This window comes from Aspergillus costaricaensis, assembly GCF_003184835.1.
Source record: "Aspergillus costaricaensis CBS 115574 unplaced genomic scaffold BO79scaffold_19, whole genome shotgun sequence".
Classification (NCBI taxonomy): Eukaryota; Fungi; Ascomycota; class Eurotiomycetes; order Eurotiales; family Aspergillaceae; genus Aspergillus; species Aspergillus costaricensis.
In genome coordinates this window covers 333614-346258 of record NW_020291819.1, presented here as the reverse complement: position 1 = coordinate 346258, position 12645 = coordinate 333614, and the positions used below count along the sequence as shown (strand labels likewise).

Sequence of the window (12645 nt, the reverse complement as noted above, 5' to 3'; positions counted from 1 at the left end):
GCAGGAAGCTCTTGACTAGTCCGAAGCTCAACCACTAATTACACTGCTTTCCAGCAATCCGATCACAAAAATGTCCTTAGTTTCGGGTCCTGGTAGGGCTGCTGGGACTGAATCCAGCTTGAACCTTAGTGTCGAAAGACATGTGGATTACATCAAGAACTTGGACAGCGTGCGTCATTCTTACTATAACCATGGTTCTTCTCTTCATGATGGGGAAGGTGGTTGACAGGTGATGCTAGAGGAGGGATGAGCTAGAATATTGGCTTACAGAACACCTTCGCCTGAATGGGGTGTATTGGGGCTTGACAGCTCTACATCTCCTTGGCCGCCCCGATGTCCTTCCTCGTGAAGATACCATCGACTTCGTTCTCTCGTGTCAACGGGAGAATGGAGGCTTTGGAGCAGCTCCGGGCCATGATGCACACATGCTGTACACAGTGTCGGCAGTGCAAATTCTCGTAACCCTAGACGCAGTGGATGAGCTGGAGAAGCGCGGTCTAGGAGGAAAAGAGAAGGTTGGCTCGTTCATCGCAGGGCTACAGGACAAAGACACTGGTGCTTTCATGGGTGATGAATGGGGTGAGAGAGATACACGCTTTTTGTATGGCGCGTTTAATGCACTCTCCCTTCTTGGGCTTCTCCACACAGTTGATGTACCCAAGGCCATTTCCTATGTCCAGCAGTGTGAGAACTTAGACGGTGGCTATGGCATCCAACCTGGGGCTGAGTCACATGCCGGTCAAATCTTCACTTGCGTAGGAGCTCTGGCAATCGCCGGACGACTGGACTTGGTAAACAAGGACCGTCTTGGGGGCTGGCTCAGCGAAAGACAGGTTGAAAATGGTGGTCTGAACGGAAGGCCTGAGAAACTGCCCGATGCATGCTATAGCTGGTGGGTTGGTGCGAGCTTGGCTATGATCGACAAACTCCACTGGATCGATGGTGGCAAGCTCTCTGCTTTCATCTTGCGCTGTCAGGTATGTTATCCCTTTCGCCATGGCATTGCCGGCATGGCACTGACGCAGTTCAGGATTCGGAGGCTGGGGGCATCGGAGACAGACCAGGCAGCATGGTTGATGTGTTTCACACCCACTTTGCCATCGCTGGTTTGAGTCTGTTGAAGTTCAATGGCATCCAAGAAGTAGATCCAGTCTAGTGAGTTATGCAACCTGTGCAATGCAAAAGTGCGGATAGCTAACCTTTTCTTTTAGTTGTATGCCGAAGGCAATTACACAGAAATATCTGCAACGGTAATCTTTGGCTGTATGATGACATCACACCTCTTGAGTACTTTTTCTTGACGTAGGCCTCACCTCCTGCAATCTAATAACCCGTTTTTCTTTTTTACCATGGATTATGGGATACAAGGCAGGAGAAGAGTGATTGGCACTGTGACTTATTTCCGCTTCATACCCCCTCACAATAGCCTTACGGAAAGGCTGTTAAGACACAGTGGCACATGAACCGTAATTATAGTCAAGATATACAGTAGCTAGTTAATCAACATGGAAGATGAATGAAATGTGTTGTATCCTTGGAGTTGACTTAATGTTTCAAAGTCATTGGTGTCTGCATCGTAGCCATAACTCACCCAATGCTTCTTTATATTGCCAGATACTAAACGCATGCCGTCCGTTTCGTCTGCAACTACTCAAAGGCTATGGCCATCATAACGTCTACTAGCCATGTAGCTAACGTTTATCTTTACTGAGACCGTGTTGGTCGATTCGTGGTCCTTTCCTTACTGCTAGTTGATTATATATATATACTAAGAACACGTTTTCAAAATCCCAGTAGTAAAACTCGGGCCCCCAGAACGGACAAGATATATATATAGTGTCAGTAGTATTGGTAACTAGTAGTGTATAGTAGTTCGACAAACGGTACTACTACTCTACTACTAGTAAATTAGTAGTTGTTGGCTCATCTGGTATTCCAGTCTTCAGACGTACTAGTTTATAGAATATAGATAGGGTGCTAAATTGGCTTACGGTGATGCCTCTCACATTGATTGCACCGAAATGATGAATTGTGTGATTGATAATCGGACTGTGTATCATACATAGATACGTTTCCCGTGTCTATGCTGAAGTATTGTGTTCCACCTACCCACATAAACGAAACTACTGTAGTAACTACTACATAGTACTGCATTTAGTTTGTATTGGCGTCGCCCATTGAGATCCCCCAAGTAGAGGTCTTGCAATTGGTAAGTATGAGTGTCAACTATGATCAATCGATTGGCCTATTGTATTTGCTACCCTGTCTGTATTGATACCTGCCTGCCTGGAGAAAGCTGGTCTTGGTAGCTCTTTCTCTAATTGTGGAATAACAGTGAGAAAGTCAGCCGGGCAGGTCCCCCATCTTCCTGTAACGCATTTTCTTCTGAAGCTTCTCATCCTCTCCTTCCGAGGCCGGCTTATCACATCTGTTGTTGATAGAAACTCCTCCTTGTTGTTTCCTTCGATATCTTTTCCAAAATCAGGAGCCGGTCCCTATTACACCACTTTCCGAAATGGATGCAGCTGCACTTTTGTGCAATATCTGCCCAAAGCGGCCCACATTCAGCGATGTATCGCACTTGCTTACCCATATCTCGTCAAAGGCTCACTTGTCCCATTATTTTAAACTTCAAGTACGCAGTCATCAAGAGCAGCAAGCAGTAGCCTTGCTACATGAATATGACAGATGGTATAAGAGAAACAACTTGGCCAAGTTGCTTTCGGATCGGATGTCCTCGAAAGAAGCCCGCAAGAAAAAGATACACGAGAAGTCATATATGGAGAGCGAGACTGATAATGCTACAGTGCCAGTGTCCACTGCAAGTCCTTCATTCCAGAACCCACTGCCTGATTATCTGGACCCGCGTCTCTCTCGTTCGTATGTCATTGCGGAACCTGAGACTGAGGACACGAACACGCCATACTCTTCAGCCAATGCTGCTTCTAGTGACCCGTCTTATAATCTCACGCATACTTACCCTGGACTGGAAGACCACTCGCTGGCCCCAATAACCTCACCGACAAAGACATCACAGGCTCTTTGCAGCCCCTGGAAGCAAGAACCACTGCAAAGGGCGGAGGACGAGGACGTCCCGGTGCAAACCGCATTGTACTGGGCGAAGGCATCGGATAACGAAGCAGACGTGGCTCCTCAGCCATCCGACCAGTACAGCTGCGATCCATTTGTTGACGATAATGAAACTGACAGCATTTATTTTCCCACCATCAATGAGATGGAGAAGGAAAGAGCAGATGAGATAGCCAGACTGAAGGGTGTGCTGTGGCCTGGAATGGATATATTTGACTCGGCTACCGAACAGATGAGACGCAGACGCAATCAGAAGAAGGATGAAAGCATCTTGAAGCTCATGGAAAAGACGTCCCTTTGTGTGGAGCCAACAGAGCTTGTCTTTTCCCCTACCGGAATTTTACGGAAGCAGCGTGTGATCTCAGGTAATGTTGAGGATAGCAGCCCCCTCAAAGGGGAGACGCCCGTTCCCAAACGTCGAGTAAATCGCCCCAAAAGAGTTCTCTCCCAAGTTGATCCTAATATCCAACGTGGGCAAAGTAGGAAACGAACCAGAAGGATTACCAAGCGCATTGAGAAACTGGTGGATAGAGATACAAGAGGAAGAGATACACAAATCCCCAAGGGATCCCTAGGGCCTCAGCGGCTGCATCGATATGGCAGTCCCGGGGATGACATGGACGAATTTGAATTATCCTTCAGAGGGACAAAGCTAAAACCTCGCACTGGATTTACCGTCTTTCATGATAGACCAAGTCAGTGTAATGCTGGTTCTACGGATCATAACCATGGCGATGGAACTCATGCTGTGGCGTCGGCTCCCTCTCATCCTCTATACCTCCTCAAGGATTTCACACTTCATCATGATGCTTATCCACTATCACCTGGTGACCAATCTATCGCAGTGGCTGGACGAGCGCATGATTTGACCATGGGCAAGGAGAACATTGAACCACTCCTGGATGTTCGTGGCCGCATTGATCCTCTGATGGACTGGCAGTCCCCTTCCCTCACGGAGCATTTGACCAGCGGAATCTGTTACCCACCGCAGTACTTTTTTGGAGATTCTCGACCAGTTGGCTTCAGATCGTTCGATAACCAGGAAAGCCCCACTGGATATTCGTTCAACCCTTTGGCCGTTTCACTCTCTGGGTTGCCCGCTGACGATGGTCCAATGTGTACTCCAAAACCAGAACTTAGATCGAACAACCAGTATGAAACACAGCTTGGCTCACCCGAGTCCACAATTTCGGACGTTGATGAAAGCGAGTTTGGCCGACTTTACCTGGACGGGAGCTCGTTCTAAGTTCTGGTCCTCGTCTGTGTGGCCTGAGTTGAGTTCGGTTTCTGCGGGTCAAACTATATCTTTATATGGCACCTGCACAATTTTAGTCGACTTCGGAACCAAAGCTGACATGGCTTTGTAGCTTGCTTCGCATTGCCTAATATACAAGCACTCCCGTTACGTGGTATGAATACTTGGGTGGTTAGTACTGCATTGGGGTCAAACTCAATGGTAGCCGCTATACATTGACTGTCGGACGACACCCCTTGACACTGTATACTAGTATGTTATCATGTATAATAACTCTAACAGCATCATGCTTACACCAAGAGAAAGACAGAGGGACGAGGAGAGAGAAAGTGTATACTCGTCCAGATAGAAGTTAAGTAGTTTTGTGGTTGCTTCTGCCTCAGGCAGAAAGATTATATCATCTTCAAGTGCAATTAAATTAAGGGAACTACGCGTGACGGGCGTGACGGAGCTCCTCCACGCGTCAAGGTTCCCGACCCGCGGATACGCATTTGACGCTAAGGCGAATGCTTTGGCTCCGGATATCGTCCAATACGATTTGATTGATGTCTTATATATGAATACTAAGGTCCTAGGCTGTTATCGGACTTTAGGGCGCGACCAGCAGGCGCTACCGCCACCGCGAACCCTTTCCCCTCGGTGTTGCTAAGATAATTTGCCTCGGCGACTGTCAGTGATTTCGACCACAAAGATAAAATGCCTCTTCCCTCATCACAGACTTCTTCGTCACCGGGAGTGAAGCGGAAGCAGTCAACCCTCGCGAGCTTCTTCACGAAGAAACCACAAACAGCTCAACCTGCCCCAGTCAATGTCGTTGAAGAAAAAACCCCAGCCACAACCCCCGAGAAAGCGGACAATCAGGAACGAGCGCCAAAGAAAGATACCGCCCTGACCGATGATGAGGAGGATGACATAGTGGCACCGGCCCCTAAAAGAGCTAGAACAAACGGCCTTCACCCCGCAAGCAAAGAAGAGGTTCCGAAGTCAACATCCACTACAGAGCGACCACCGACGTTGACTAGTAGCCAGAGGACTGAGATATTCAGATTCAGCAGCTCACCTGCGGTGAACACTGGAGCGGAAGGGCCGCAGGCGGCTGGTGAACTTGAGGCTAGACAAAGACAGAAGGAGAGAGAAGCGTTACACCAGAAGTTCGTTCGGAAATTGGGTGGTGCGGACTGCCTCATTGGCATTGGTAGAAATGCTATCAGCGAAGCTACACCCGAGGAGGGGGCTGAGGCCGAAGATGAGGAGGAAGCAGCACCACCTCCTGCCAAGGGCAAGGCTGCTGCAAAGAAAGGCGGAAGCAAGCTCACTCCAATGGAGAAGCAGGTCATCGACATCAAGCGCAAGCATATGGATACCGTCCTAGTAGTTGAAGTCGGCTACAAGTTTCGATTCTTTGGTGAAGATGCGAGAGTCGCCGCAAAGGAATTGTCTATAGTCTGTATCCCTGGAAAACTAAGATTTGACGAACGTAAGTATGGTTCCGTTGCCTCCTTTCCATCTCCTGCTTTATTGGTGAATCGTGCCTAACGTAGGTCTTGTCATATCTAGACCCTTCTGAAGCACACCTCGATCGTTTCGCCTCCGCTAGCATACCGGTTCACAGATTACACGTTCATGTTAAGCGCCTCGTTGCCGCGGGTCATAAGGTCGGCGTCGTGAGACAAATCGAGACTGCTGCTCTGAAAGCAGCGGGTGACAATCGCAATGCGCCCTTCGTGCGCAAGCTCACAAATTTGTACACTAAGGGTACCTATATTGACGACGCGGAGGGCTTAGAAGGGCCTATGCCTGCGGCATCTGGTGGCGCCTCACCAGCAACTGGCTACTTGCTATGCATTACCGAGACAAATGCAAAGGGCTGGGGGAATGATGAGAAGGTTCAAGTGGGAATTGTTGCTGTTCAGCCGGCTACAGGAGATATTGTTTATGACGACTTCGAAGACGGGTTCATGAGGAGTGAAATCGAAACGAGGTTGCTGCATATTGCACCCTGCGAGCTTTTGATTGTTGGCGAGCTTTCTAAGGCCACGGAAAAGCTCGTCCAGCATCTCTCCGGCAGCAAGTTGAACGTCTTCGGGGACAAGACCCGCGTGGAAAGAGTGCCTAAGTCGAAGACTGCCGCCGCGGAGTCACACAGCCATGTCTCCAGCTTTTATGCAGGAAAGATGAAGACGGCCAGTGCCGCAGATGATGCACAGGCGAGTAGCCTCCTTCAGAAGGTGCTCAATCTACCAGAGCAAGTGACTATTTGCCTTTCGTCTATGATTGAGCACATGAAAGAATACGGCTTGGAATATGTTTTCGAGTTGACCAAATACTTCCAACACTTTTCTTCCAGATCACACATGCTTCTGAATGGGAACACTCTGATGAGCCTCGAGATCTACCAAAATCAAACGGACCATACGACTAAGGGCAGTCTCTTTTGGACGCTTGATCGGACACAAACGCGATTTGGACAGCGCATGCTTCGGAAATGGGTTGGACGTCCTCTACTAGACAAGTCGAAGCTGGAAGAGAGGGTGAACGCTGTCGAAGAGCTGAAGAATCCAGAAAAGACGGTAATGGTAGAGCGGCTCAAGGCGTTGCTTGGAAAGGTCAAGAGCGACTTGGAAAAGAGCTTGATTCGGATTTATTACGGCAAGGTTGGTTCTTCGTCTCTATTTTTGATCACTTGAATAAAGACTAATAAAACAACCAGTGTACTCGACCGGAACTCCTCACCGTTTTGCAGACGATGCAAATGATTGCGCAGGAATTCTCGGACGTGAAGTCACCTGCGGATACCGGTTTTGCGTCTGCTGCCATAAATGAAGCGATCACTTGTCTCCCGACGATCCTGGAAGACGTTATAGCTTTTCTTGACAAGATTAATTTGCATGCTGCGAAGAGGGATGATAAGTATGCCTTCTTTCGCGAAACCGAAGAGACAGAAGACATCAGTGACCAAAAGCTCGGCATTGCAAGTGTTGAACACGAGCTAGAGGAGCATCGTTCTGTTGCTGGCCAGAAGCTCGGGAAGAAGACGGTCGAATACAAGTCTGTTGCGGGAATTGATTATTTGATTGAAGTCGAGAACAGCTCGGCTTCCATTAAACGTGTGCCTGCATCATGGGTGAAAGTGAGCGGCACCAAGAAAGTATCAAGGTTTCATACGCCGGAAGTCATTCAGCTCATGCGACAGCGTGACCAGCACAAAGAAGCGTTGGCCGCGGCGTGTGACAAGGCGTTCATATCCCTTCTCGCTGATATAGCAACTAAATACCAGCCCTTCCGGGATAGTGTGCAGGCATTGGCCACGCTTGACTGCTTGATAGCTCTGGCGACTATAGCTAGTCAACCGGGTTACGTGAAGCCCGAATATACGGACCATACGTGCATCCAAGTGGAGCAGGGACGTCACCCAATGGTCGAGCAGTTACTGTTGGACAGTTATGTGCCAAACGACATCGACTTGGACAGCGACAAGACACGCGCTCTTCTGGTCACCGGACCCAACATGGGCGGAAAGTCCAGTTATGTACGACAAGTAGCGCTCATCGCCATCATGGGGCAAATAGGTTCTTATGTTCCCGCGCAGTCGGCCAAGCTTGGTATGTTGGACGCTGTATTCACACGCATGGGTGCTTTCGACAACATGCTAGCTGGCGAGTCTACCTTCATGGTCGAGCTTTCCGAGACCGCAGACATTCTCAAGCAGGCGACTCCACGGTCACTTGTCATTCTGGATGAACTGGGCCGGGGCACGTCCACGCATGATGGTGTTGCAATTGCACAAGCTGTGCTTGACTACATGGTACGGTCGATTCGAAGCCTTACGCTTTTCATCACCCATTATCAACACCTCTCTTCAATGGTCCATACCTTGGCAGACCACGAACTACGCAACGTGCACATGCGGTTTACCGAATCAGGTACCGGAACAGACGAAGAGATCACATTCCTCTACGAAGTAGGTGAGGGCGTGGCACACCGCAGCTACGGGCTGAACGTCGCGCGGTTAGCAAACCTGCCAGGGCCATTGCTGGACCAAGCCCGGCAGAAGAGTAAAGAATTGGAGGAGAAAATCCGCCGGCGGAAACTGGCTGGTCTTGTGACGGTCGTCGGAGAGGTCATGGGAGGCACCAAGGATGGGAATATGATTGAGCGCCTCATCAGCAGCGCCGAGCAGCTGTAATAAGCATATTGATGTGTTGTTATTGCTTTCTATCGAGATGAGCGTATTGGCGGCGTTGCATGATCAAAAGCGTTAGGCTTTAGACATAGATTTATGAGAAAGATTCAAATGACTCGTGATAAGCGGGGTCTTCACGACGCTGTTTCATTCATCTTCTACATGTAGGGCAGTAATATCTACGATGGGTAAGTGGCAGAATGGACGTATGAATCGTAAGCCAGGACTCACTCACGAGACACCGACACAAGGTATAATGTCCCCGCAGACCATATTCCCCTAATACCACCTAAGATCCAAACCGAGCAAGTTCACACAAAGGTCCATCCGATTCGAGTGCATCGTGCATACAACACGAGGGAGAAAAATTAAGAAGAAAAAAGGGGGTAATCTAGACAGAGACTTGATGAATAGAAGATCACCTCGCGCCCGTGGGATTTCAAATTTTTTTCCTTCGTTTTTTGTATTTCAGGTTGATAGCCTCGTTTTTTTCTTCTCTTGTTTCTCTCTCACTTTCGCTCTATATGAAGCCCAGTAGTAGGAAATATGAGTCTGGACACACAGGAATGATAAGAAGAAGAAAAAACAATAAAAGAATTTTTCTCAAACGAAGCCATAACAACCCGGATGCCGCATCAGCCCATAAGATAAGATAGTTCTTCTTTTTTTGCCTTCCCGACCAGACCTCCCAGAATAATCATTTCCAACGCAAGCAAGGGTACATAGCCTCGAGAGGGAAAAAGATGTTGACGAAAACTCGGAGTTGTTGGTAAAGGAAATTAACGGAGACGGCGGGCCTCGCGTTCGGACTCGAGCAGGCAGAGGATGTCGTCGACCTTGACTGTTTGCGACGAAGAGGGGTTTGGTTAGCTTGGTGTGTGCCATATGTGGGTTTGGTTTGGAGATGACGGAGCGACTGGTTGGTTGGCTGGATGGACTGAATGCGATATTTCTTTCCCCGTGGAGTCGAGATTATCCCGCGATACTGCTTGTCCTTCTATTCCCCCTCTTCAGTTCCTGCGTGCGTTGTGTTGGGATTCTGAGATTCGTACTGTTCGCTGATAGAATCGTGGGTGTTGTTGACTTCCGATGCGTGCGCACATTTTCTTTCACTATTTGCCATTCTTCTCGCGGGATTCTTCTTCTCTTCGTGGGGAAATAATTCGATTCGGTCCAACCAGCGCCACCACCATAGCCGTAGGAAATGTATATATATCATCAATTGTAATCAACGGAGAAATCGCATACCTGGGCCCTTGACGTTACGGATGATGCTGCGGGAAGTGTCGTCCATGAACTCGACGCGGACCTGGGTGACACCACCACGGGATCCTATAAAAGTGAAATGCTCATTAGAAAATCTTCTCTCAAGCCATATGTGCCATCCACACGCCGTCGCGGAAACACCGCAATTTGTATATATCCCAGACGAAAGGCATCGAAATTCGATAAATTGAGAAATTCACGACGTACCGGTACGGCCGAGGACACGGGTGACCTTGACGAGCTTAGCGGGCTGCTTGGCGGAATCCATCTTGGAGTTGGGCTTGACGACAGCGAAGGACTGACGGGATGCGTGAAGATGGCGTTTTGGGGGGGTTGGCAGAAGTTGAAGCCGTTCGTGAAAATCGAGGGATTTGCGGCTTGTGTGGGTTGGGTTTCTGTTTTGGGCTAAAGGCGAGGGCTCAGGGCTAATGTGGCCTGAGCCGTCAGGCAGTCAACTAAAGCTGGAATGTCAGGCCGGTGATGAGGTAATCGACTTTCTCTTTTAGCCTGATATATGAGGCAGAAGTGTCAGGCAGCAAGTAACCCTGAATCAATTGCTGGCCTGAGGTATCTGTGCAATGCGGGCCCCTCCGATGACGGGATTTCAGACTCTTTTCTGCGGCATCTTCTTCCTCTTCCGCTACGCTGCTTATTTCCCCCTCTTCCTTTCACTCCCTCTTACCTCTGCTTAACTCTTGTTTTTCTGTTCGCAATACCCTTCTTAGGATATTTGACAGTCTCTTGGATCTTGGATCTATCTTTGATTTTCCAATTACTCCCTTTCATTTCTTCCCTGTCATCTCCAATTCCTTGCCGGTTTACCCCGCGCCGTTGATCGTCAGTATGGATCTCGTCAACCAGTGAGTCAATTGCCCCGTAGCAAACATTGAACCCCACGATCGCAGCATGCTATTCACTCTATACATATATAATTACTAACATATCCCCTACAGCCTCGAAGGAAGACTGCTCTTCGCTGTCCCTAAAAGCAAGTTCCCGCCATGACTCACTCCCTGACCGCAAAGCACCCCCAAATTGCCCAACCCACCAATGGCCCCTAAACCAAGCACCGGACTAACGCCTGTCTTGCCGTGAACAGAGGGCCGTCTTCAACAAGCTACGCTGGACCTCCTGGCCGGCTGCGACATCCAGTTCCGTCGCGAAACCCGCCTGGACATCGCTCTGGTCAAGAACCTTCCCATCGCCCTCATTTTCCTTCCCGCCGCAGATATCCCCACGTTCGTCGGTGAAGGCCGTGTTGATCTCGGTATCACCGGTCGCGACCAGATCGCCGAACACGATGCGCTGCTGCCCCGCGGCGAAGTCTCCAACGTGGAGGAGGTCATGGACCTTGGCTTCGGCGGCTGCAAGCTCCAGGTGCAGGTCCCGGAGAAGGGCGACATCACTGAGGCCAAGCAGCTGATTGGTCGCAACATCGTCACCAGCTTCACTGCTCTCACCGAGGCGTTCTTTGCCAAGCTCGAGGGCAAGAGCGATGCTGACAAGAGCGAGCTCAGCACTAAGATCAAGTACGTCGGCGGCAGTGTTGAGGCTGCTTGCGCTCTGGGTGTTGCTGACGGCATCGTCGATCTTGTTGGTATGATCAATGATCCTCATTCGTAGCATTATCATGCCAGTCAGCAACTAACCAATGTCTACAGAGTCCGGTGAGACCATGAAGGCCGCTGGTCTCAAGGCCATCGACACCGTCGTCGAGACCATCTCCGTCCTGGTCAAGTCCAAGAAGACCCAGAACCCTCTGGTTGACCTGATCGCTTCTCGTATCCGCGGTGTCATCAGTAAGTTCCTTTCTACCATCTTCTTCTTTATATCACTCGACCAGCCCCATTGACTCATCCCCCCTCTGCAGCCGCCCAAAAATACGTCCTGTGCCAGTACAACATCCCCCGCGGAGAACTGGCCACCGCCTCCAAGATCACCCCCGGCAAGCGCGCACCCACGGTGACCGCCCTGGAAGAAGACGGCTGGGTTGCCGTTAGCTCAATGGTCGAGAAGAAGAAGATCGCGACGGTCATGGACGACCTGACCAAGGTTGGCGCAACGGATATTCTGGTCCTGAACATCGCCAACTCGAGAACGGGTTAAGCTTGAAGTCAATTTTCGTTGTTTTGCAATTATTTTTTTTTCTCTTCTTGTCATGTATAGGGCGCGCTTTTCACTTCTTTCGCATTATATTTCTTTTTCTTCTTATGATCAAAATATTATCGGCATTCTAGATGGTTAGACAGACGGGTATAATCGAGTTCATGAGATACGGTTCATTGATTAGAGTTGATGTCTTTTTTTTCATGGGTATGATGTATGATCAGTGTGGGGATATATCTATCGAAGTTGATATCTTGAGAGGGTAGGTTGGTGCCAGGTAGTTGACCTCGAAAATGGATGGTAACTGAGAAAGAAGAAGAAGAAGGACAGAACCTATCAGATGAAACTAGACCCCCGCACATTCAATCCTGCAGGATTCCGAGGATCCATACTACTCATCCTCAGATACTATTAAGGATGATCATAGTATTGACTGGTATACCTGCATACCTCTCCTGGGACTAGCAGGTTTCGATGTGCTAAGTTCAATGTATTACTTACTACTAGTAGTATCTCCTTGAAGGAAACTCACGATCTGTATGCGCTGGATAGTACTATACTCAGCTTGAATTGTCAACTGAGATTCAGACATTCCTACTACTTAGGGAGTAGTGTTACTACCTACTACTAATCATATGCTCATAGTATTACTATCTGTGAGCCGGCGATATATAGTATAATACTAGTACTAGTACCATTATACTCGAAGAGGGTAAATTAGAAAGGAATATCGTTTCTAAAGCGA

The 12645-nt window shown here is 49.0% G+C and overlaps 5 protein-coding genes across 5 annotated transcripts; 4 read left to right on the top strand and 1 right to left on the bottom strand.

The window, feature by feature from the left end:
• Positions 1–70: 70 nt before the first annotated feature.
• Positions 71–1512, top strand: BO79DRAFT_196509 (Rab geranylgeranyltransferase subunit beta BET2; the record flags this gene model as incomplete). Its single annotated transcript, XM_025681208.1, has 4 exons — positions 71–169; positions 240–977; positions 1031–1155; positions 1212–1512. The coding sequence occupies 4 exons, from the start codon at positions 71–73 to the stop codon at positions 1252–1254; spliced, it is 1005 nt and encodes a 334-aa protein (XP_025538675.1). The 3' UTR covers positions 1255–1512.
• Positions 1513–2731: 1219 nt separating this feature from the next.
• Positions 2732–4336, top strand: BO79DRAFT_150092 (uncharacterized protein; the record flags this gene model as incomplete). The annotated part of the gene is made up of 1 exon (XM_025678610.1): positions 2732–4336. The coding sequence occupies one exon, from the start codon at positions 2732–2734 to the stop codon at positions 4334–4336; it is 1605 nt and encodes a 534-aa protein (XP_025538674.1).
• Positions 4337–5041: 705 nt separating this feature from the next.
• msh3 (mismatch repair protein MSH3) lies at positions 5042–8531 on the top strand (the record flags this gene model as incomplete). Its single annotated transcript, XM_025681207.1, has 3 exons — positions 5042–5822; positions 5903–6999; positions 7056–8531. 3 exons carry the CDS (start codon positions 5042–5044, stop codon positions 8529–8531), a joined length of 3354 nt encoding a protein of 1117 aa, XP_025538673.1.
• A 776-nt stretch (positions 8532–9307) lies between these two features.
• Positions 9308–10062, bottom strand: BO79DRAFT_150072 (40S ribosomal protein eS28; the record flags this gene model as incomplete). The annotated part of the gene is made up of 3 exons (XM_025678609.1): positions 9308–9369; positions 9777–9860; positions 10002–10062. The coding sequence occupies 3 exons, from the start codon at positions 10060–10062 to the stop codon at positions 9308–9310; spliced, it is 207 nt and encodes a 68-aa protein (XP_025538672.1).
• A 403-nt stretch (positions 10063–10465) lies between these two features.
• Positions 10466–12051, top strand: BO79DRAFT_209544 (ATP phosphoribosyltransferase). Its single transcript, XM_025682619.1, has 5 exons — positions 10466–10654; positions 10748–10782; positions 10894–11391; positions 11456–11593; positions 11665–12051. Exons 1-5 carry the CDS (start codon positions 10638–10640, stop codon positions 11898–11900), a joined length of 924 nt encoding a protein of 307 aa, XP_025538671.1. The 5' UTR covers positions 10466–10637; the 3' UTR covers positions 11901–12051.
• The last annotated feature ends 594 nt before the right edge of the window (positions 12052–12645 follow it).

Bases quoted from the DNA above. Each gene is read 5' to 3' on its own strand.
- BO79DRAFT_209544 (XM_025682619.1), top strand. The intron at 10,783-10,893 runs GCAAGTTCCCGC...TGCCGTGAACAG, and splicing joins GCTCTTCGCTGTCCCTAAAA to AGGGCCGTCTTCAACAAGCT. The intron at 11,594-11,664 runs GTAAGTTCCTTT...CCCCCTCTGCAG, and splicing joins TCGTATCCGCGGTGTCATCA to CCGCCCAAAAATACGTCCTG.